At 42.9% G+C, this 23,838-nt stretch overlaps 2 protein-coding genes and 1 long non-coding RNA gene across 3 annotated transcripts; 2 read left to right on the top strand and 1 right to left on the bottom strand.

The window, feature by feature from the left end:
* Positions 1–10,432: 10,432 nt before the first annotated feature.
* LOC119326102 lies at positions 10,433–11,667 on the bottom strand. The gene is made up of 3 exons (XR_005157814.1): positions 11,370–11,667; positions 10,773–10,828; positions 10,433–10,683 (listed from the first exon to the last, which is right to left on the bottom strand). It is a non-coding gene; the product is annotated as an uncharacterized LOC119326102 (long non-coding RNA).
* A 563-nt stretch (positions 11,668–12,230) lies between these two features.
* On the top strand, positions 12,231–15,267 carry LOC119324262 (probable protein phosphatase 2C 55). Its single transcript, XM_037598027.1, has 4 exons — positions 12,231–12,769; positions 13,535–13,856; positions 14,059–14,208; positions 14,762–15,267. The coding sequence occupies exons 1-4, from the start codon at positions 12,387–12,389 to the stop codon at positions 15,056–15,058; spliced, it is 1,152 nt and encodes a 383-aa protein (XP_037453924.1). The 5' UTR covers positions 12,231–12,386; the 3' UTR covers positions 15,059–15,267.
* Positions 15,268–18,573: 3,306 nt separating this feature from the next.
* LOC119325531 (GDSL esterase/lipase At1g20120-like) lies at positions 18,574–22,938 on the top strand. The gene is made up of 5 exons (XM_037599266.1): positions 18,574–18,880; positions 21,021–21,151; positions 21,275–21,508; positions 21,921–22,173; positions 22,495–22,938. The coding sequence occupies exons 1-5, from the start codon at positions 18,631–18,633 to the stop codon at positions 22,680–22,682; spliced, it is 1,056 nt and encodes a 351-aa protein (XP_037455163.1). The 5' UTR covers positions 18,574–18,630; the 3' UTR covers positions 22,683–22,938.
* The last annotated feature ends 900 nt before the right edge of the window (positions 22,939–23,838 follow it).

Here is a 23,838-nt window from a genome sequence, read left to right as displayed (position 1 = left end):
GGCGGCAGCGGTGGGGAAGGAGAGAGGCGGGTGCGCGGGGGAGGGGAGACAGAGAAAGAGAGAGAGGGGAGACGGCACGACCCATTAAGTGGGCCTTCTTTGTCGTCTGCTAGCAGACGACAAAGAGGGCGGCCGTTTAGGGTTGGCCTACGTCTCCTCTTTGTCGTCCGCTGGCGGACGCAAAGAACCTGACCTAGCCACGCCATGCCCTGTGGGGCCCACCTGGCCCTTTGTCGTCTACCTTCCAGCTCTTTGCCGTTAGGTGGCTGATGGCAAATACCCATTTTGCCATCAGCCCTTTCTTTGCCGTCAGCTTTGTGGAAGCGGACGACAAAGAGCCTCTTTGCTGTCAGTTGGTAGACGGCAAAGATGTGGCTGACGGCAAATTGCCAGATTCCAGTAGTGCATAACTATTTGTTACCAATAATTTCAGTGCTTGTAGAGAATACCTTGCTCAAAAATCGCTTGTCATTTCCTTCTGCTCCTCGTTGGGTTCGATGCTCTTACTTATCGAAAGGACTACGATAGATCCCCTATACTTGTGGGTCATCAGTGGTCATATTTATTATGAGTTTGCCACGCATCTTCGTACCGAAACTGTCGAGCGATCCTTTTTCTTGAGTCAGCCAGTTTCTCATGCAAGTCGACCAAGACAAGATAGTGGTCGGTCTCCATGGTGGTAATCTATCGAAGTACCGTATGTGGGAATAATTGAGTAGGCTGCAGATGACTGAAACCCAGTTGAGCCTCGCTTTAACAGTTGAATTGTCACCTTGTCCATTATTCCAAGTATACTCCACCCCAGACCAACCAAGATCCAGAAGCAAGCAATCATCATATGCCTCCCTGAGCGCTCTCATCTGCCACTCTAGTCTTGGAGAGCAAGAGAAATGTCCAGAAGCAAAATGAGTCTCATCGAAATCACCAACACAAAGCCATGCTTCGTGTTTAATTGCAAAATGAGTAAGAAGGAAACCTCCAGCTTTGGTGTCTATCTTCCACCCTTTGAGCTCCATAGAAACTAGTGACTCTCCACTCCTTGAAGTTTCGAGTTTTTTACTTCACAAGAACATCAATGTGGCTTGAGCTGATTTTTTTAGTTCCACATCTAAATCGGTCGGCCAAAACATACCAATACCACCACTCAAGCCATTACTGTAAACCGCGAAGCAGCTCGCAAAAATCCAACCAATTATGCAAGCTCTCCATACGCTTTTCCGAAATGTTAGTCCCATAAGAAATAGAAGAGTGGCCCCTTCCCGCTTCACTATGTTGTGAAGCTCTTGAACTGACATTGGGTTCCCAAGCCCCCGACAATTCCAACTCAGGAAACTCGCTGGTGAAGATAGGTTGCGCTGCAGCCGCTGCCAAAGATCCCGAATTTCTCGGTGTAGGTTTCTTCTTATTCTTCTCAGTTCCATGCACTTCCTCTAGTTCATGTTCCGAGCTCATACCCAAATCAGCATCAACAACACTGCCAAGAGTAAGCAACTCATTAGCATCCTTATTCTCAACATGTGGAGTGTTAGTTAGGAGAGACATCTCTACTCTCCTGTACACTTGTTTCTGACCTTGAGGAACCCCTCTAGCTTATTTTGATTGGTATTGTTCTTGTATGGGTTGTCACCTCAACTCCCCCTTTGATGTAGTGCTTGATTGTCATGAATCAGTTTTGCTGTTGTGAGAAGTAGAATTCTCCCTCGTCCACCGATGTCTACTACACAACCTTCTTCTTGTAGACGTTGTTGGGCCTGCAAGTGCACATGTTTGTAGGACAGTAGCAAATTTCCCTCAAGTGGATGACCTAAGGTTTATCAATCCGTAGGAGGCGTAGGATGAAGATGGTCTCTCTCAAACAACCCTGCAACCAAATAACAAAGAGTCTCTTGTGTCCCCAACACACCCAATACAATGGTAAATTGTATAGGTGCACTAGTTCGGTGAAGAGATGGTGATACAAGTGCAATATGGATGGTAGATATAGGTTTTTGTAATCTGAAATTATAAAAACAGCAAGGTAACTAATGATAAAAGTGAGCGTAAACGGTACTGCAATGATAGGAAACAAGGCCTAGGGTTCATACTTTCACTAGTGCAAGTTCTCTCAACAATAATAACATAGATAGATCATATAACAAGCCCTCAACATGCAACAAAGAGTCACTCCAAAGCCACTAATAGCGGAGAACAAACGTAGAGATTATGGTAGGGTACGAGACCACCTCAAAGTTATTCTTTCGGATCGATCTATAAAAGAGTTCGTACTAGAATAACACCTTAAGACACAAATCAACCAAAACCCTAATGTCACCTAGATACTCCATTGTTACCTCAAGTATCCGTGGGCATGATTATATGATATGCATCACACAATCTCAGATTCATCCAACCAACATAAAAGTACTTCAAAGAGTGCCCCAAAGTTTCTACCGGAGAGTCAAGAACGTGCGCCAACCCCTATGCATAGGTTCATGGGCGGAACCCGCAAGTTGGTCACCAAAACATACATCAAGTGGCACATGATATCCCATTGTCACCACAGATAAGCATGGCAAGACATACATCAAGTGTTCTCACAAAAGACTCAATCCGATAAGATAACTTCAAAGGGGAAAATCAATTCATCACAAGAGAGTAGAGGGGGAGAAACATCATAAGATCCAACTAAAATAGCAAAGCTCGGGATACATCAAGATCGTGCCATAGAGGGAACACGAGAGAGAACACAAGAGAGAGATATCAAACACATAGCTATGCTAGTACATGCCCTCAGCCCCGAGGGTGAACTACTCCCTCCTCGTTATGGAGAGCGCCGGGATGATGAAGATGGCCACCGGTGATGGGTTCCCCCCTCCGATAGGGTGCCGGAACGGGCTCCCGAGAGGTTTTTGGTGGCTACAGAGGCTTGCTGCGCCGGAACTCCCGATCTATCTTCTCCGTGGATGTTTTTAGGGTACGTGGGACTATATAGGCGAAAGAAGTCGGTCGGGGGATGCTCGAGGGGCCCACGAGACAGGGGGACACGCCCTCCTATCTCGTGGAGTCCTGGAGTATCTTCTGACTTGAACTCCACGTCTCCAGGATGATATTCTTCCAAAAAATCACGATGTCGAAGGTTTCATTCCGTTTGGACTCCATTTGATATTCCTTTTCTTCGAAATACTGAAACAGGCAATAAAACAACAATATGGGCTGGGCCTCCGGTTAATAGGTTAGTCCCAAAAGTAATATAAAAGTGTATAATAAAGCCCATAATCATTCAAAATAGGTAATATAATAGCATGGAACAATAAAAAATTATAGATACGTTGGAGACATATCAAGCATCCCCAAGCTTAATTCCTGCTCATCCTTGAGTAGGTAAATGATAAAAAAGAGAAATTTTGATGTGGAATGCTACCTAGCATAATTCATAATGTAATTTTCTTCATTGTGGCATGAATGTTCAGATCCAAATGAATACAAAATAAAAGTTCATATTGACATAAGAAATAGTAACACTTCAAGCATACTAATCAAAGTAATCATGTCTTCTCAAAATAACATGGCAAAAGAAAGTTCATCCCTACAAAATCATATAGTTAGGCTATGCTTCATTTTCGTCACACAAAGATGTTCCTAACTTCTATACCCCCGATGACAAGCCAAGCAATTGTTTCATACTTAAATAATCTCAAACTTTTTCAACCTTCACGCAATACATGAGCGTGAGCCATGGATATAGCACTATGGGTGGAATAGAATATGATAATGGGGATTGTGTGGAGAAGACAAAAAAAGGAGAAAGTCTCACATTGACGAGGATAATCAACGGGCTATGGAGATGCCCATCAATTGATATCAACATGAGGAGTAGGGATTGCCATGCAACGGATGCACTAGAGCTATAAATGAATGCTCAACAAAAGAAAACTAGTGGGTGTGCATCCAACTTGCTTGCTCGCAAAGACCTAGGGCATTTGAGGAAGCCCATCGTAGGAATATACAAGCCAAGTTCTATAATGAAAAATTCCCACTAGTATATGAAAGTGACAACATATGAGACTAGAACAAGGTGCTACTTTGAAGCACAAGTGTGGAAAAGAGATAGTAGCATTGCCCTTTTTATTTATTTTTTATCTTTTTTTATCTCTTTCTCCTTTTTTGGGCCTTTCCTTTTTTTTCTTTTGGCATTTCTTCCCTTTTTTTCTTTTTTTTCTTTTGGGGGCAATGCTCTAATAATGATGATCATCACACTTTCATTGATTACAACATAGGAACTACAACTCGAAACTAGAACAAGATATGACTCTATATGAATGCCTCCGGTGGTGTACCAGGATGGTGCAATGAATCAAGAGTGACATGTATGAAAAATAATGCATGGTGGCTTTGCCACAAATACGATGGCAATATGACAAAAGTAAAGTATGTCATGATGAACGGAACGGTGGAAAGTTGCATGGCAATGTATCTCGGAATGGCTATGGAAATGCCATAATAGGTAGGTATGGTGGCTGTTTTGAGGAGGATATAATGAGGCTTATGTGTGATAGAGCGTATCGTATCACAGGTTTGGATGCACCGGCGAAGTTTGCACCAACTCTCGAGGTGAGAAAGGGCAATGCACGGTACCGAAGAGGCTAGCAATGGTGGAAAGGTAAAAGTGCGTATAATCCATGGACTCAACATTAGTCAAAAGAACTCATATACTTATTGCAAAAATTTAAAAGTCATCAAAAATCAAGCACTACGCGCATGCTCCTAGGGGGATAGATTGGTAGGAAAAGACCATCGCTCGTCCCCGACCGCCACTCATAAGGATGCACAAGCCAGGTACACTTTATGTTTCAAATTTGTTACACAACTTTAACCATACGTGCATGCTACGGGACTTGCTAACTTCAACACAAGCATTCTTTAAATTCATAATCACCCAACTAGCATGAATTTAATATCACTACCTCCATATCTCAAAACAATTATCAAGTATCAAATTGATCATAGCATCGAATTCACCTCCTATGAAAGTTTTCGTTCAAATTACCATTCTGTTTAAGACTCTCAAAATAATATAAGTGAAGCATGAGAGACTAGCAATTTCTACAAAATATAACCACCGCCATGCTCTAAAAGATATAAGTGAAGTACTAGAGCAAACGACAAACTACTCCAACAAGATATAAGTGAAGATCAATGAGTAGCTAAATAATTATGCAACTATGTGAAGACTCTCTCTCATTAAAGAATTTCAGATCTTGGTATTGTATTCAAACAGCAAGAAAAACAAAATAAAATGACATTTCAAGGATAGCACAACTCATGTGAAGAAGCAAAAACTTAGGCTCAACCGATACTAACCGATAGTAGTTGAAAAAGAAAGGTGGGATGCCTAACGGGGCATCCCCAAGCTTAGATACTTGAGACTTCTTGAAATATTATCTTGGGGTGCCTTTGGCATCCCCAAGCTTGAACTTTTGTGTCTCCTTAATTCCTCTTATATCATGGTTTCTCTTTTTATCAAAAGCTTCATCCACAACAAACTCGACAAGAACTCGTGAGATAGGTTAGTATAAACCAATGCAAAACCTTATCATTTTCTACTGTAACAAATCACTAAAATTATTATTCAATATTGCATACTAAATGATTCTGCATATTTAATCTCCTATCCTTAAATAGAATCATTAAACAAGCAACTATATGCAAACAATGCAACCATAACAGCAATCTGCCAAAACAGTACAGTCTGTAAAGAATGCAAGAGTATCAATACTTCCCTAACTTCAAAAATTATGAACTAAAATTCCCAATGTAATAAATTTATCAGATCTTAATATTCAAAAAGATTCAATGTTATACCATTCTCTGACTTTTCTAGGGAATTTTTGCAAAAGCGGTAAACTTTCTGTTTTCAAACAGCAACATGTATACTAGCAGAATAAGCATGGTAAAGGCCATCCTTGACTTTTTTATTGAAACTAAAGATGCAAAACATTATTCTAACTAACAGAAAGCAAATACTAACAAAAGAAAATGATGCTCCAAGCAAAACACATATCATGTGGTGAATAAAAATATAGCTCCAAGTAAAGTTATGGATGAACGAAGACGAAAGAGGGGATGCCTTCCGGGGCATCCCCAAGCTTAGGCTCTTGGTTGTCCTTGAGTATTACATTGGGGTGCCTTGGGCATCTCCAAGCTTAGGCTCTTTCCACTCCTTATTCCATAGTCCATCGAATCTCTACCCAAAACTTGAAAACTTCAACCACACAAAACTCAAACAAAACTCAAACAAAACTCGTAAGCCCCGTTAGTATAAGAAAATAAAACCACCACTTAGTTACTGTAATGAACTCATTATAAATCCATATTGGTATAATGTCTACTGTATTCTAACTTCTCTATGGTTCATACCCTCCGATACTACTCATAGATTCATCAAAATAAGCAAACAACACATAGAAAATAGAATCTGTCAAAAACAGAACAGTCTGTAGTAATCTATAACAAACGTATACTTATGGAACCCCAAAAATTATGAAATAAATTTCTGTACCTGAGAAATTTGTCTATTAATCATCTGAGAAAAGAATCAACCTAAAATCACTCTCCAGTAAAAAATGGCAGCTAATCTCGTGAGCGCAAAAGTTTCTGTTTTTTCAGCAAGATCACATAAACTTCACCCAAGTCTTCCCAAAGGTTCTACTTGGCACTTTATTGAAATAAAAGCTATAAAACATGATTACTGCAGTAGCATAATCATGTGGACACACAAAAACAGTAAGGGTAAATATTGGGTTGTCTCCCAACAAGCACTTTTCTTTAATGCCTTTCTAGCTAGGCATGATGATGGCAATGATGCTTACATAAAAGATAAGAATTGAAACATAACGGGAGCATCATGAAGCATATGACTAGCACATTTAAGCCTAACCCACTTCCTATGCATAGGGATTTTGTGAGCAAATAACTTATGGGAACAATAATCAACTAGCATAGAAAGGTAAAATAAATATAACTTCAAAATTTTAAGCACATAGAGAGGAAACTTGACATTATTGCAATTCCTACAAGCATATATTCCTCCCTCATAATAATTTTCAGTAGCATAATGAATGAATTGAACAATATAACCAGCACCTAAAGCATTCTTTTCATGATCTACAAGCATAGAAAATTTACTACTCTCCACATAAGCAAATTTCTTCTCATGAATAGTAGTGGGAGCAAACTCAACAAAATAATTATCTTGTGAGGCATAATTCAATTGAAAACTAAAATCATGATGACAAGTTTCATGGTTATAATTATTCCTAATAGCATACAAGTCATCACAATAATCATCATAGATAGCAACTTTGTTCTCATAATCAATTGAAACCTCTTCCGAAATAGTGGAATCATCACTAAATAAAGTTGCCACTCTTCCAAATCCACTTTCATTTTCATCACAATAAGATTCAACATCCTCCAAAATAGTGGGTTCACTAATTCCTAAAGTTGACACTCTTCCAGACCCACTTTCATCAATATAATCATCATAAATAGGAGGCATGCTTTCATCATAATACATATTCTCATCAAAACTTGGGGGACAAAAAATATCATAATCATCAAACATAGCTTCCCCAAGCTTGTGGCTTTGCATATCATTAGCATCATGGATATTCAAGGAATTCATACTAACAACATTGCAATCATGCTCATCATTCAAAGATTTAGTACCAAGCATTTTAATGCATTCTTCTTCTAGCACTTGAGCACAATTTTCCTTTCCATCATACTCACGAAAGATATTAAAAAGACGAAGCGTATGAGACAAACTCAATTCCATTTTTTGTAGTTTTCTTTTATAAACTAAACTAGTGATAAAACAAGAAACAAAAAGATTTGATTGCAAGATCTAAAGATATACCTTCAAGCACTCACCTCCCCGGCAACGACGCCAGAAAAGAGCTTAGTTGACGGGGTGTGAGTGAGTGCCCTTTACCTAGCCTCCCCGGCAACGGCGCCAAAAAAGAGCTTGATGTCTACTACACAACCTTCTTCTTGTAAACGTTGTTGGGCCTACAAGTGCACAGGTTTGTAGGACAGTAGCAAATTTCCCTCAAGTGGATGACCTAAGGTTTATCAATCCGTAGGAGGCATAGGATGAAGATGGTCTCTCTCAAACAACCTTGCAACCAAATAACAAAGAGTCTCTTGTGTCCCACCCAGTACAATGGTAAATTGTATAGGTGTACTAGTTCGGTGAAGAGATGGTGATACAAGTGCAATATGGATGGTAGATATAGGTTTTTGTAATCTGAAATTATAAAAACAGCAAGGTAACTAATGATAAAAGTGAGCGTAAACGGTATTGCAATGATAGGAAACAAGGCCTAGGGTTCATACTTTCACTAGTGCAAGTTCTCTCAACAATAATAACATAGATAGATCATATAACAAGCCCTCAACATGCAACAAAGAGTCACTCCAAAGCCACTAATAGCGGAGAACAAACGTAGAGATTATGGTAGGGTACGAAACCACCTCAAAGTTATTCTTTCAGATCGATCTATAAAAGAGTTCGTACTAGAATAACACCTTAAGACACAAATCAACCAAAACCCTAATGTCACCTAGATACTCCATCGTAATCTCAAGTATCCGTGGACATGATTATACGATATGCATCACACAATCTCAGATTCATCTAACCAACATAAAAGTACTTCAAAGAGTGCCCCAAAGTTTCTACCGGAGAGTCAAGAACGTGTGCCAACCCCTATGCATAGGTTCATGGGCGGAACCCGCAAGTTGGTCACCAAAACATACATCAAGTGACACATGATATCCCATTGTCACCATAGATAAGCATGGCAAGACATACATCAAGTGTTCTCATAAAAGACTCAATCCGATAAGATAACTTCAAAGGGGAAACTCAATTCATCACAAGAGAGTAGAGGGGGAGAAACATCATAAGATCCAACTATAATAACAAAGCTCGGGATACATCAAGATCGTGCCATAGAGGGAACACGAGAGAGAACACGAGAGAGAGAGATCAAACACATAGCTACTGGTACATACCCTCAGCCCCGAGGGTGAACTACTCCCTCCTCATCATGGAGAGCGCCGGGATGATGAAGATGGCCACCGGTGATGGGTTCCCCCCTCCGGCAGGGTGCCGGAACGGGCTCCCGAGAGATTTTTGGTGGCTACAGAGGCTTGCTGCGGCGGAACTCCCGATCTATCTTCTCCGTGGATGTTTTTAGGGTACGTGGGACTATATAGGCGAAAGAAGTCGGTCGGGGGATGCTCGAGGGGCCCACGAGACAGGGGGGCGCGCCCTACAGGGGGGGCGCGCCCTCCTATCTCGTGGAGTCCTCGAGTATCTTCTGACTTGAACTTCACGTCTCCAGGATGATATTCTTCCAAAAAATCACGATGCCGAAGGTTTCATTCCGTTTGGACTCCGTTTGATATTCCTTTTCTTGGAAATACTAAAACAGGCAATAAAACAACAATATGGGCTGGGCCTCCGGTTAATAGGTTAGTCCCAAAAGTAATATAAAAGTGTATAATAAAGCCCATAATCATTCAAAACAGGTAATATAATAGCATGGAACAATAAAAAATTATAGATACGTTGGAGACGTATCATCGACGTCAAGCCTTTCCCTGAAGCAGTCCTCCTCCTATCACCCGGAGCATGTAACCCCTCTCGCAAGGAAGATCACCATTTTCATCCCCGATTCCCGGCATCATACAATAGAGATCCGAGTGACCCAACCGGCCACAAGAAAAGGTGTGGCACATTCTTGTATAAGATATCATATAAATCCATGCAGCTTCTCCTATTCGACTCAGTTATGATCCATCTCCTCGATGGCTTGTTAACCTCCACTGTAACTCTAGCCCTAAGATTGCTCGTCACATGATCAAACTTGACAACCGTAGCTCCCTTGTCTATCTATGGCAATCGCCGCGCTCTGCTTAATTATCATGATGAAGATTAAAAGGGAAGATTCATGACCCCAACCCATAAATGTAACTTGTCAAATCCAAGTTCAGAAGGCTGCATGCACTCATCAAATTCAGAAAAAGGGTCACGCCATTCTTATGGTGTGTTTGTTTGGGCTCCAACTTCTTCGACTGCAGCTGCAAGGGCTCCGACTAGAAGGAGTAGCTGTAGCTGGAAGGTAGGAGCTGAGGTGCAATCGTTGGGTGGTTGTGATGTAGCACTTGTAGCTGTTGCTGGAACATGCTGAAATGACGGGAACGCCCTATGTTCTTCTGTAGAATAGGTTTAAGTGCCGATTATACTGTTTTAACAGTAAAAACCCAATTAATAGCTGTTTTTGTCACAGATGGCTAGTTTTCACAGATTTGAACTAAAATCATACCAGTTTGATGGCATGATGGCATATACAATGTATATCAATAAATTTACATTCTACGCACATGACAATACTTTTGAACTCATTATAACATATGTTATTAATTATATATTACATGAGACCATCCTTTGATTGGAAAATATATGGTCATGGTGAAATACAATCATACTCTATTGCTGCCATCACAGAATAAACAACCATGCCACAAGTTTTATCATTGCATTGCACACAAATTCAAACAAGGTCATAAATAAGGATGCTAACACATGACAGTAGACATGAGGAGAAACTACTTCTTCCTTTCCTCAATATGAATCTGCACATAAGATGAAACTTGGTACTTATCAGAGACATAATAAAATATGACATTACTAAATCAGATTTCCGCATTTGGAAGCAACCAACCATGTCAAGTATTTGGTTGCCCTATGACCAATTGCATCCGTGAAAGGAACAAACATCTACATAGGTAGTCATCAGTTTTGCATAAATAATTAAACATAGCAGAGCAGCAGCACAAAGCATAGCATCAAAATCCACATCAGATCAAACATACACAATAGTCCTGTGTTTAAATTCATAGTAGCAGTAGCAGTACATATGCAAAATACAGCCAAGTGTCAATTTGCAAATCCATATAAACGAATGACAATAGCAGTAGTAGTCACTAGTACCAAAATGGAGCAGTCACTACTAGTTCCAGTACAATTTGCAATTATAGATCAGTACCAAAATAGCAGATGACTCGCTAGTATCAACACCATTTTGTCAAACAGAGGAAATAGTAACAGTTCACTAGTACTACATGAAATAGTAGTAGTCAGGCAGCGCACGCATGCATCACACGGGCAGAGCACGACCATCACGCACGCATAGTATGCATACAAGAACGCATAACACTCCTGCACTAACGCACGCAGAAACAAAGCAGGCAGGCAGCACACGCTGGCAGAAGGGGAGGGAGTGGACAGAGGACGAAGGGAAAGAGGCGAAGGAGGTTACCATATATAGCAACGGCTGAGATCCGAGTGGACGGTGGCCGGGGTTGGGGCGGGTGGAGGCGGTCCGATGATGGGAGTGGTCGGTGGAGGATGCAGCAGATGCGGCGGCTGCGCCTTTGGGCTCCAGGAAAGGGAGATTACGGCCGCATCGCCTCTGATTTGCCGGCCGGCGACGGTCGAGCCGCCAATGGCCGAGGTTGGGACGGGTGGCGACGACGACGAGGAATGGTGAACCCTAGCGATTTGGAGGTTGTGTTTTCATGGGGGACAACCGAGGGGAGAAGAAAGAGATAGGCAATTCGTGCGTATAATGAAATCCGGGCTGCAGCTTCCGGGCGTTTTTCCTGGAGTGCTCAGATTATGGGCTACGTGAGCCAGCCCAAAAAAGCCTCTTTGTTTGGGCTCCAGTTTTTAGGCAGCAAAAGCCACAAAAGCCATTGAAAAGAGTCCAAACAAACACACCCTTGCTAATGTGCCATGATGAGTCTTCCCACACAAGATCTTGGTTGCTTTGGATGGCAAATTCAACCACAAGCATGTTTTCTCCGGAACAAGAGCCATTTAGGGTTCAGGTTTTTCGGGAAAAAGTCATGTTCAGAGAATCATCCATAGACTACAAGAATCGATCATCAATTCTACTCCCTTCGTTTCAAAATAGATGACCCAATTTTATACTAACTTTAGTATAAAATTGGATCATTTATTTATTTATTAAAGTTAATATAAAATTAGATCATCTATTTTGAAACAGAGGAAGTATAAAGACGCATAAGATTTCGTATATTCTTTCCAAAAAAGAACTGCATCGTATATTCTTTCCAGAATGAACGCTCCTTGCCTCCTTCCCATAGCCAGTGCGAAAAAAAAACCGCGAGGAAAAACTGCTGCATCCTTTTGCCCCGGCACGGCACGGCATCTCATCCTTGTCCCTCCCTCCCCCGCACCCTAGGGTTTCCACCACCTTCGCCGGAGCGTCTCCCCGGCAGCTTCTCGGGCGCAGCAGGGGCGCCGCGGCAGGATGTCCCCGGCGATCGCGCTTCAGCGTGCGGCCGCGTGGCTGCTCCGGGGAGCCGCCGGCGCCGGCGCGCCGAGGGCCGCGTCCTCCGCCGCGCTGCCGGGCATGGGCGGGGCCCTGCTGTCTCCCGCGCGCGGATTGCAGGGGAGGGAGGCGGCTGGGTTCCTCGGCATCTGGGGAGGGCCCGCGGCGGGCGGCGGCGGGTCCTGGTGGTTCCGGTGCGCCGCCAGCAGCGTGCCCAGGCCGGGCCTGCTGATGGAGCAGCTCCTCGTCGGCGGCGGGCGCTCCTTCGCGACCGGTGCCGCTCCGGAAGAGGTGTCTTTCAGCCCGGCCGCCCGCGAGGCGGACGTCTCGCAGCCTGAGAAATCCGTAGGCACCGCAGATAAGTATGTTTCCTCTTGTGTATCTACCTGTTTAAGTATGTTTCCTCTTGTGTATCTACCTGTTTAATTTCAATCGGCGTATCCTAGCTTAGTGAGTACATTTTCGATTTCAAATTAGCTCAAATGAGGTTCTCACTGTTGGGGTTTTAGCAGATGCCCAGTCCGTGAACATTGTCTTCTCATTGTGTGCATTATGATTCCAGTTGTTCTAAGAATACTAATTATGTCAAAACTCAACAGTTGTTACACTTTTCTGATAAAATTTGGCACTGGGGCATGGATTGGAGGTCTTGTTCATCTACAATTCTACATAACTAATAGTCATTGGGAGTCCATGCTCATAGGTTTTTAATGGGCCATACGGAAATATGATAAGTTGGTAGAGATTGGTGAGAGAAAAAAGTCTGCTAGTGAATAAACTCTCCTCAAAAGAAAGAAAATCAGAATAATTGCTGCCACGTGGGGTATGTAATGTAATTTACAGCCCCAAGTGGGCCACCAAGGGTGCACAGATTGCAAAAGCAGGATACAGTTGCAATTAAGGGATAGGTATCACAGTTCAATCAAATTAGGAAGTTTAGATATTTAACTCCTCGAGATAGAGGTTGCTTCCCTCGACCACCTATGTCATGTGTCTTGACAGAGTCATGTGCCCTGCTTGGGGTTTGTGCTTAAGCACTGCATCATGGCGCTTCTCATATGCATTGTGATGATTTTTATGACTATATATCTGCTTAGATTATTCTAAAACATTGATCACTATTTCAGGACTATGTTAGGAGATAGGTCCTTGAAGCTTGTTTCAGGGGTATGTTATCTACCACATCCGGATAAGGAAGAAACTGGTGGTGAGGATGCACATTTTATTTGGGATGAACAGGCTATAGGCATAGCTGATGGCGTTGGTGGTTGGGCAAGCTACGGTATTGATGCAGGTCAATATGCTAGAGATATTATGTCTAATGCAGTAACTGCAATAGAAGAAGAGCCAAAAGATTCAATTGATCTTACAAGGGTACTGGAAAAGGCCCATAGTAGCACAACAGTGCCGGGTTCATCGACCGCATGTATCATTGCTATAACAAATCAGGTTGGTTACTGATCTTGTTTATTTTTGCTGCGACATGATTACATGTTTCCTTGTCTATAGCTTTGGCATCAGTAAGAGAAGCTAAAACTTGACCACCATTCTTTGTTGATGATATAATGCCACAAAACTGACCTGAGTGTTTAACTTGTTCAGTTCTTAGATAGTTTATCACGATTTCAGATTTGGTTGTACATTATTTCAGGGAATACAAGCAATTAATCTTGGTGACAGTGGCTTTATAGTCATCCGAGATGGCTGCACATTGTGTAGGTCACCTGTACAACAACATGATTTCAATTTCTCCTACCAACTTCAGAGTGGCAACTCGAGTGACTTGCCTAATGCTGCACAGGTATGTTTATATACTGCTGATAACGCTTTTGTTTTTGTAGTAACCAGTGTCTATGGACACAATTTGGTTGTTAACAAATATTCATGGCTTGTGGCTGTTTTTTTTAATGAAAACGATAGCTTTATGTTCTAGTAAAAGAAGCCTTTGTGCCGATGGATTATACTAGTACTCCCAGGTGAAACAAATGCATATATAATAGCCATATAGATTAGGAATTCTATAATCCATGTGTCGCAGAATTATACTCCATTCTGTATCCATCTCTTAAAACATACTCCCTCTGCCCGGAATTACTTGTCGCATAAATGGATGTATCTAGAATTAAAATGCATCTAGATACATTCATTTCAACGACAAGTATTTCCGGATGGAGGGAGTATGAGCACATGTAGTATAATTCTGCGACACGCGGATTGTAGAATTGTAGTCCTTGTTACTATCCATCTCTTAAAACATACGAGCACATGTATCCAGTCTAGCAATCGTCACATACTGCAAATTGTAGTCCTTGTTAATAACCATGTTGTTTTGCCTGCTGTGCCTGTATACTCAGGTCTTCAAGGTACCTGTCGTGTCTGGTGATGTAATTGTCGCTGGAACAGATGGGTTGTTTGATAACCTGTACAACAATGATATAACAGCTGTAGTGGTCCATGCAACCAGAGCTGGCCTGGAACCTCAAGTGACGGCCCAGAAGATAGCGGCGCTCGCACGCCAGCGGGCACAGGACAAGAACAGGCCGACGCCGTTTTCGACCGCGGCCCAAGACGCTGGGTACCGGTACTATGGCGGGAAGCTGGACGACATCACCGTCGTGGTCTCGTACGTAACTGCCTTTGGCAACTCGTAGCACAGTGGGTTAGGAGAAGACTGCTGAATATCTAGACCGAGGCACGTGCCTCCCCTTTTTGTCCTGTAAATACCCACGACAGCCTTTTGAGGCTCTGTTTTTTTTTCTACCAGACATGTAAAGAAGCTGGATGATTTGTAAGTATCTCCTCTGGATGAGTACAGTAGCTGTAGAGAACTGCAGACAGTTTTAATTATGTACTGAAAGAAGCACAGAATGGATTCAAACACGGCAACTTAAAAGCATTTTGCTTTGGTCACTAAATGCGTACTTCAAACGCAGAATTTTTGCGGGGATTCCTGCTGCAGTGAAGGGAAGGAGCCAAAATTCTGGTGCTTCCTCCAGTTGTCTGCAAAAGTGACAGGAAGACTATGAAAGAGAACAAGCTGCGGCCGTGGAACACAGGTTATAGCATACAAGCAATGGAGAGGCCGAGTGTCTGCCAGGTTTTGTTTCGGCATCATCAACGTCTTCGATAACTAGGTAACCACACCTGCTATGTTCTATGCCTTTGTTTTTCATGGGAGACGAGTCTGAATGCACACTGCTCAGGTCTAAAATATTCATCCTGTTCCGCAACACGGCCGCACCTACGACGGTCGTCATTAGTAGTAAGATAAAAGAGGAGTTGTCGCTTTGGGCGTTGGCGGGCGCCAAGCATTTGAGTGTTGTAATGCCGCGAGAGTAGATTTTATTTCTAGCCACTTCGTGGCCTGTCTAAACCTTCTTCTTAATCAATGAAATGGCAAATCTTTTGCCTTGTTTAAAAAAATAAATAAATACAGAGTATAGTTTTTGTACCATACATATTCTATATTGTATATATGAGCACATATTTCTATAAACTTTGGTGAAATGTAGTTGGAGCACATGTTGCAAGTTGGCTTTAATCCATATATACTTCTCAAGCGAAAGATCATGCTGTCGAAAGCTTTTAAAAACTTCTCCTCTTGAGCCCACTAGTGTTAAAAGAAGCAGCTTTTTGTTCTCTGATGAGGTGAGATGTTTATGTCACAGAAGATAGCCAAGTGTTTGTCCTTTTCTGCTTTGCAATCAGTCATTCGATACGGTTCAGTCAAGGGAGATCCCAGCCATCAGCCAAATCAGATAACCAAAATTCCTGCCCTTTTTTCTTCTCTTTGGGTTGTCTGCGAAAACGAACAGGAACTGAAAAGGAAAGACAAGCTACATGCGGCCATGGAAATGGAAAGCAGGCGCTGATGGTGGTTGCCTCAGCCTGGAGCTTTCTTGTGTTCTTTCCATGGTAGGCGACGTGTACACTGCACCTTAGGGTTTAGATGCACAATGCACTACTGCTCCTCTTCAGGCATAATCAGAACGAGGTTCCATCTACGGCTCCTATGACCTTCTTGGAACGAAGCCAACATTTTGGATCTCCAAGTGAAGGATTAACTTTTGCGAACCATTTTGCAAGTTGATAAAAAGTTGGCTAATGCTTCTTCGGTGAGCATTCTGCAAGTTGATTCCCCATATTTCTGGACCAAAAGTCGCTATGTAACCAGCGAAGCACTGACGTAATCCCGACCATGGAGTAGCGACCCCTGTCAGAAACTTCTTCTCTCCAACTGGATAGAGCGAAAGAAGCATTTGCACGGCATCTCATTATTTTCATATACTTTGAAGCAGAATACCCATGCTTTTTCGTCGAGGTTGTCTGCAAAACCAACGGCAAGCCTGAAAAGGAAAGACAAGCCGCGGCCATGGAACGCAGCCTTAGCTGATGTTGGTCACGTTACCCGGAGCTTTCTCTGTACAAAAAACAAGGCAGATTTGAGGACGCACGTGCGCGTGTTTCAGCATCAGCACCATCATGCATCAACGTCTTCCATAGCTAGTTAACCGTCCTTTTGTGTGTGTTTTCTATGCATCTTCTTTCTCTTTATTTTCCACGCGAGATGGGTGTACGCGTCACGTGTGTTTGGATGCACTACTCAAGCATAAATCTCCGACGCTGACCCTCAAATCGTCCACATACATCCAGACCACGCGGCCCGGACGTGTTGTGCCATTCAACGCGAACCTGTATTGGCGGGTAGGCCATGGGAGGCGGTACGTGTGCCTGGACGACCGTGACATGATCACAAAGAAGCGAGACTTGGGCCTTCTACAATTTTACACCATCACGCTGCCCATTAAATGGTCCCGATCCCCTCCGCCTCTCGTCCGCCTCCCTCCCCCTCCAGATCCCTCCTGATCCCCTTCGCCTCCCGTTCACCTCCCCTCCCGCCGTCGGATCCCGGCTGGGCAAAGCCCGTGCGGGGGGATGATGGCGGCGGCGGGGCGTCCCTCCGTCGTGGCTTGGAGGCATGACTTTGACGGTGAATCTTGAGTGAGCGCCTCGGGACGACGTGTGTGTGTCCATGGTGCCGGTCATGCAGCGATGTGACCTTCTCTATCTTTGGTTGTCTTCATCGTCGGTCCAAAGGGATCTCGTCGGTGGGTGTTGCCTCGCGGTGGCTTCCCGACGGCGGATCAAGTGGATGAGGAGATAGTGGCCTAGCTGCTGAAGTGGGTGAGGATGCCACCATCGTCGGCGACCCCACGGGGGTGTCGTTTTCCTTGTTGGAGATGATGGTGGGGGCATCCCTCGCTCCATTGTTTCGGGGGGAAACCTCAGATCTGGAGGAGGCTACCATTGACGACGGTGCCCGTGGGCGTCGTAGCCCTCGTTGGAGGCGTTGAGGGACTTCCTGGATCAGATGATGGTGACGTCTTCGTCGTCACCCCAGTGGGGTATCATCTTTGGAGACATTCATCGGCTGGGACATGCGAATGGCTTGGTGGTTGGTGCTTCATCCTACACATCGATGGCGGCGGATCTCGGCGGTGTGGCGCAATGGAGACTCGGCGTCCGTTGGGTGGCGATGGACTCATGCAGGAGGACGACGTTGTCTGGCGTCATGATGGCGTCGATGGCAGAGAGGCCTGGCAAGGTCGATGCGTCAGTATCTGAACTGAGGTGGATCAACAATGGATGAAGGAGGTGACGGCCCTTGCAGCGTGCGCATGTGGTGCCCACTGAAAGTGCGTCGGACCGGTGTTTAACCCAGTCCAAGTATTGTGGCTTCAATGGGGCATCCGACATTAGATGTTAGGTGTTGGCGCGATATCTGTTAGGTATTAGGCTCGGACATTCGGCATCCCTTCATCACGGGGATAGGAGTAGCGACAGGTGTTGGCAAGATGGTGGCTTTAGGCTTACTGATGTATTAAGGACTTTGTGAATAATTAATAAAATAGCCACATGCATCGCCCAGATGAAGAGGGCCGGGTACATCCTCTTTTTCAGAAAAGAAAAAAAAACGCTACCCATTAAATCGACAGGACCGGAGACGGTCAATACATGCAGCGAGCAACCAACCATATATGCGTGATGAATGATGATCTGAGTCGCCTCACTGCGCAGCGGACGCGCACGTACTTTTCTCCATGCCCCGCTACGCTATAAAACCTCCCACGGCGGATCAATCTTGCACCAGCCAGAGCCAGCGACACACCACACCGCTAGCTAGCTGGTAGTACACACATCATTAGTAGTACGGAGCCAAGCAATGGCGTCTCTCTACCGAGGCCTGCTGCTGCTACTCATGGCGCTTCTCCCATCCGCCCATGGAGCAGCAGCCAGGGCTAGAAGCAAAATCTCCGCCGCCTTCATGTTCGGCGATTCGACCGTCGACCCCGGCAACAACAACGACCGGCTGACGGAGGCCAAGGCCAACTTCCCGCCGTACGGGCAGGACTTCCCCGGCGGGGTGGCTACCGGGAGGTTCTCCAACGGGAAGGTTCCCGGAGACATGCTAGGTACGTACGTACTCCCTTCGTCCAGAAATACTTGTCGGAGAAATGAATATATCTAGATATATTTTAATTCTGATACATCCATTTTTATCAAAAACTCAAAACGGTGTCCGGGCTCATCTGCTCCCTCTCAGCAAAAAATTCAAAAAAAAATACTAGAAAAATTCAAAAAATTCCAATTTTTTTTGTGGTGGTAGACAATTTGACGCGTGAGGTGCGTCCCAAAATTCATCTCATTTGGACATCTGAGCAGCACTCGGCAAAAAAGACAAATCGGGTCAAAACAGTGCATGAACAGTAAACATTTTTACAGACCCTGATTTTGTCTTTTTTGCCGAGAGCTGCTCAGATGCTCAAATGAGATGAATTTTGGGGCGCACCTCACGCGTCAAATTATCTACCACCACAAAAAAATTTGGAATTTTTCTAATATTTTTTTCTAAGCGTGGGTGCAGATGAGCCCGGGTGCAGATTAGCCGCACTCCATTTTTATGCATTTCTCCGACAAGTATTTGAGGACGGAGGGAGTACGTACTCCCTCCGTTCGGAATTACTTGTCTCGAAAATGGATGTATCTAGAACTAAAATACATCTAGATACATCCATTTTCGCGACAAGTAATTCCGAACGGAAGGAGTAGTAAGTTGTAACAACCGGCAACTGACTTTGCTGTTGCTTTTTAGTACTATTTACTTTTGGTGCAACTTTATTGTTTACGCCATTTTAGTTGTATTCCCTCCATCCCGAATTACTTGTCTTAAATTTGTTCAGATACACTATAAATCTAAGACAAGTAATTTGGAACGGAGGTTATATATGGCATGCATCACTTATGTTTAAATTGGGGACTAATGGAGTAGCTTCTTGTACGTTTTATATATAACTTTGGTTACACCTAGATGAGAACATATGCGGGAATGTCTGGTTGAAGGCTAACTTTACCGCACCTTGTGTGGCTTGCTACAAAGTGTGGCCAAGAAAATTGACACCATACTTGTGGCAAACTTGCGAAAAAAATTGAGAAGCAAATACCCCCTCCCCCCTCAAAATAAATGTCTCAACTTTGTATTGACTTTGTACTTCCTCTGCAAAGAAATATAAGAGCTTTTAGATGACTACTTCAGTGATCTGAACTCTTTTATATTTTTTTAAGAAGAGAGTATAAAGTTGAGAAACTTGTTTTTAGGACTGAGGGAGTACATAAAAAATTGTGACGTGCCTAAGGTCAGCTAGGGCAAACTTAAAATCTGGAGCCAAACGGCTAGCAGTGTCATTTTCCTTTGAGGGAGTAGTATTGTTGCAGGAGACATTTTGGGGTCCAGCTCGGAACACTGTGCATGTACATAGGACCTGCTAATGAAATGCATATGTTCAGTCGTACTGGCCCGTCAGCTCGGTTTTCATCTGTCGTGCATTTTTATTCTGCCTCCTTCTCCATTAAACGCACAACTAACTACTCCATCATGGTTCTGTCAATATCAGTTTCGAATCGAGACGGCTTGATATGTTGCACAATTAACTTGCATGTCGAGCAATAACCAATAATTAATCACGTGACAAAAGAACCACGGCCAAACAATACTATTTTTTCAAAAAAGAGATTACCCCGCCTCTGCATCAAGCAATGCACACGGTCATCTTTATTAAATTATTCAATGCAGTTTGACAATACAAATACATAGATCAACCCAAAGCTACACTTGTGATGATTTATCTCGCTACTGTTATAAGTTTGATGATGTGCCCTCACATTGCACCATGCATACCATCTAATCCGGTGGCATCGCCAAGCCACCCCATGGTGAGCCGAGAGCACCAATCGATCTAAAAGACCCTTAGCGAGCATCACACGCGCACGCTCTAGAATCCACCGCCACCAACTTTCGTCGTCCCAACTTCAGGAGAAATCCACGCATTGATCTTGTCAGGCCCAACTGCCATCGACGCCACCATGACGCTAGACAGCACCACCATCCTGCACGGGTCCATCAACATGTATCTAAACAGTACTATACTATTTAAAATGATCAATTACTACTTAAAAAACTTTCCGTTCTTTTTAAGTTTAAACTCTTTAATGGCTACTTTACACCAAGTGAAAACTTGAATATCCAGTGCTGATAATATTTTTCTTGACTAGCAGTTTCTAGGCTGGGAATTAAGGAACTATTGCCACCCTACCTCAGAAATGATCTTCCACTAAGTGAGCTACTCACGGGTGTTGTCTTTGCTTCTGGTGGCAGTGGATACGATCCTCTAACTTCGATACCCTCGGTAACAAAATATGTCACATGCATCTCACAACATAGTTCTCGTCAAGTATATTTCACTTTGCTTTCACCCCAAGCTAAGATTGTTATTACTAGAGTTTGCAAATGCTAATTTCCTATGCTTCAGACTGCTACATCGAGTACTGGGCAACTTGAACTATTCCTTGAATATAAGGAGCGACTAAGAGCTTTGGTCGGAGAAGAGGAGATGACACGTGTAATCTCCGAAGGCATATACTTCACAGTCATGGGGGCAAATGACCTTGCAAATAACTATTTTACAGTTCCTTTGAGGCACCATCAATATGACCTTCCTTCGTACGTGAAATTTCTTGTCTCTTCTGCTGTCAACTTTACTACGGTAAGAGTACTTATTGAAACTCTAAACCTCCTAGTAGTAAATACGAAAGCTTATTTGACTCTCTCTTTTTGCACGAAGTTCTAGTGTTCATTTAATTCTCTCTCAGTTTGAAGTTTCACATATTTCACTCAAACTAAAAAACGACAAACCATTCCTTCCTGGTGCATCAAGTAGTTTCCTTTAGTCGGTTACAAATATGTGTGTTTGTAAATTTAGTACATTGCTGAATTTTTCCTACCATCTACTTCTGTTGACAAAGTTTCAACATAGGGATATTTCATAATGACCATGGTACTAATAATCCCCTACTCTTTTTTTTGCATCCTGCATATATTTGTTGTTTAATTGGCATTTGAGCAGTCGGCCTGCTATTTGAAATTTTTAGTACGCTCATATATACACTTCTATACAGAAATTAAATGAGATGGGTGCAAAGAAGATTGCAATCATCGGCATTGCACCAATTGGATGTTGTCCCTCGCAAAGAGCACTTGGATCAAGAGAATGTGAGCCCATGATGAATCAAGCAGCAAATCTATTTAATTCTGAAATAGAAAAGGAAATACAACGGCTAGATGCAGAACAAAATGTTCGAGGCTCAAAGTTTATTTATCTTGATATATACTACAATCTGCTTGATCTCATTCAGCGACCTGGTTTTTATGGTGAGTGCACTCGATTGTTATTTCAGAGCATACCATCAATCATTACTGTAGAGTATAGCTGCTATAGACATATTAACAGATAACAGTGAGAAACATTAAGCTCTAACATGTCATCAATCTTACAGTACTACAGGCAAATTGAAGTAACAAGAACTGTGTAGTGACTAACATGGTATACATAAATGTTTACATTACTTTATATACTTTGTTTAGGAATATTTGGCTTTATATAGTGTGTATAAATACATGCCGATTGACATGTTGGCATCATAAATTCATAGTTATTTGATACTACATTTTTTTAAACTGACTGTAATATAGGTTTCAAGGAGGTAACCGAAGGATGTTGTGGTAGCACAGTGCTAAATGCAGCAATATTCATTAAAAATCACCCTGCCTGCCCGAATGCTTATGATTTCATTTTCTGGGACAGCTTTCATCCTACCGAAAAGGCCTACAACATTGTGGTTGATAAATTGTTTCAGCAAACTATGCAGTACCTGATGTGAAGAAACTCACTCTCAATGGACGCATGAACAAATATTTTTAGAAACTGCAATTAGTTTGTTAGATAGTACTCACTGGCACTATTAGGACTGCCTGGCCATTCATGCAAATTTGTATCGCCAGTGAAAGTTCGCTCCTTCCGAAATGGGTAAAGGCTAGAGGCTCATGAAATACATAAGAAATTTGTTCTGGTCGACTCAAAAATCTATCTCTGTATAAATTATTGTGGAACTTATTCATGGCACGCCATCTGCGCCTCAATTTTTGGTGTATTTCAAATTTTTTGTCCACATATGTGGTGGTTGGAAACTTGCTGGTTCTAGCACCGTCCATTAGCATGTGTTGATCTTCTGGGGATGAACGTACCTATTAACTTTGCTAAACTCTATTCATGTGGTATATTGTATTTCATTCTGGTTGCAAAGAAGTATTTGTCATGTATTTGGGTTATGACATGCAAGGTGGCCGCTGATTTGGCGATTTTGTTTTCTTGCTTTGTGATTTCTCAGCAATCCAATTTAATTTAATCCAAGAACTTACTGTTTCAGCTCGGGCATAAGATTATGTTTCTTTTAGAAAACAAGGGCTTGTTGGTTCTTAAACCGAGGCCCTTAGAGTCTTACAACTAGAGTTCAACAGGAAAGGAAATTCAAGATATAGATAGGTTCGATACGGGGTCACAAGTGACTGAACAAAGCGACACATTGATTGCAATCCAAGGGATATCAACTAACATAAACGAAAAGAAAGGGTGTTCTCAAGAAGCGCCAACACCACGAACATAACGGGTGGCTCCCCTAGCCAGCATTGTCTCGTCTCGAAGCGATACAGAAAACTTGACACGTTGCCTGAAGCATGTTGATGAACCGATTAAGCTGCAATCGGTCCCGTTGTCTCCCCAACATCTCCCATCGCTGTAAGAGACACAAGATTAGATGGGTGTTTAAACTCAAGAGCTTTTATTAAGGCTTTATTACGCGCATTCCATAGAGCCGAAGATAATGCCTCAAATCCAATCCATGCCATTTTTCTATCTTTAATATGTGTTCCTTGGACAAGCTTATTAAAGTCAGCAAACTCATTGGGTTGCACTAGTAACCTGGGGTATCTTAAATTATGCTCCACAAGAATTTGTCCACAATACATCAGAAGAAGACG

Source organism: Triticum dicoccoides, chromosome 6B, assembly GCF_002162155.2.
Source record: "Triticum dicoccoides isolate Atlit2015 ecotype Zavitan chromosome 6B, WEW_v2.0, whole genome shotgun sequence".
NCBI lineage: Eukaryota > Viridiplantae > Streptophyta > Magnoliopsida > Poales > Poaceae > Triticum > Triticum dicoccoides.
The sequence above is the reverse complement of the archived record's forward strand: the minus strand, read 5'-3'. Positions and strand labels throughout refer to the sequence as shown.

What these genes read in the sequence shown, in the direction of transcription:
- LOC119324262 (XM_037598027.1), top strand. Translation starts at nt 12,387, where the DNA reads ATGTCCCCGGCGATCGCGCTTCAGCGTGCGGCCGCGTGGCTGCTCCGG. An exon ending in TCCGTAGGCACCGCAGATAA is followed by an intron (nt 12,770 to 13,534) that starts GTATGTTTCCTC and finishes TCACTATTTCAG; the next exon opens with GACTATGTTAGGAGATAGGT. An exon ending in TCATTGCTATAACAAATCAG is followed by an intron (nt 13,857 to 14,058) that starts GTTGGTTACTGA and finishes ACATTATTTCAG; the next exon opens with GGAATACAAGCAATTAATCT.
- LOC119325531 (XM_037599266.1), top strand. Translation starts at nt 18,631, where the DNA reads ATGGCGTCTCTCTACCGAGGCCTGCTGCTGCTACTCATGGCGCTTCTC. An exon ending in CTCTAACTTCGATACCCTCG is followed by an intron (nt 21,152 to 21,274) that starts GTAACAAAATAT and finishes CCTATGCTTCAG; the next exon opens with ACTGCTACATCGAGTACTGG. An exon ending in TCAGCGACCTGGTTTTTATG is followed by an intron (nt 22,174 to 22,494) that starts GTGAGTGCACTC and finishes ACTGTAATATAG; the next exon opens with GTTTCAAGGAGGTAACCGAA.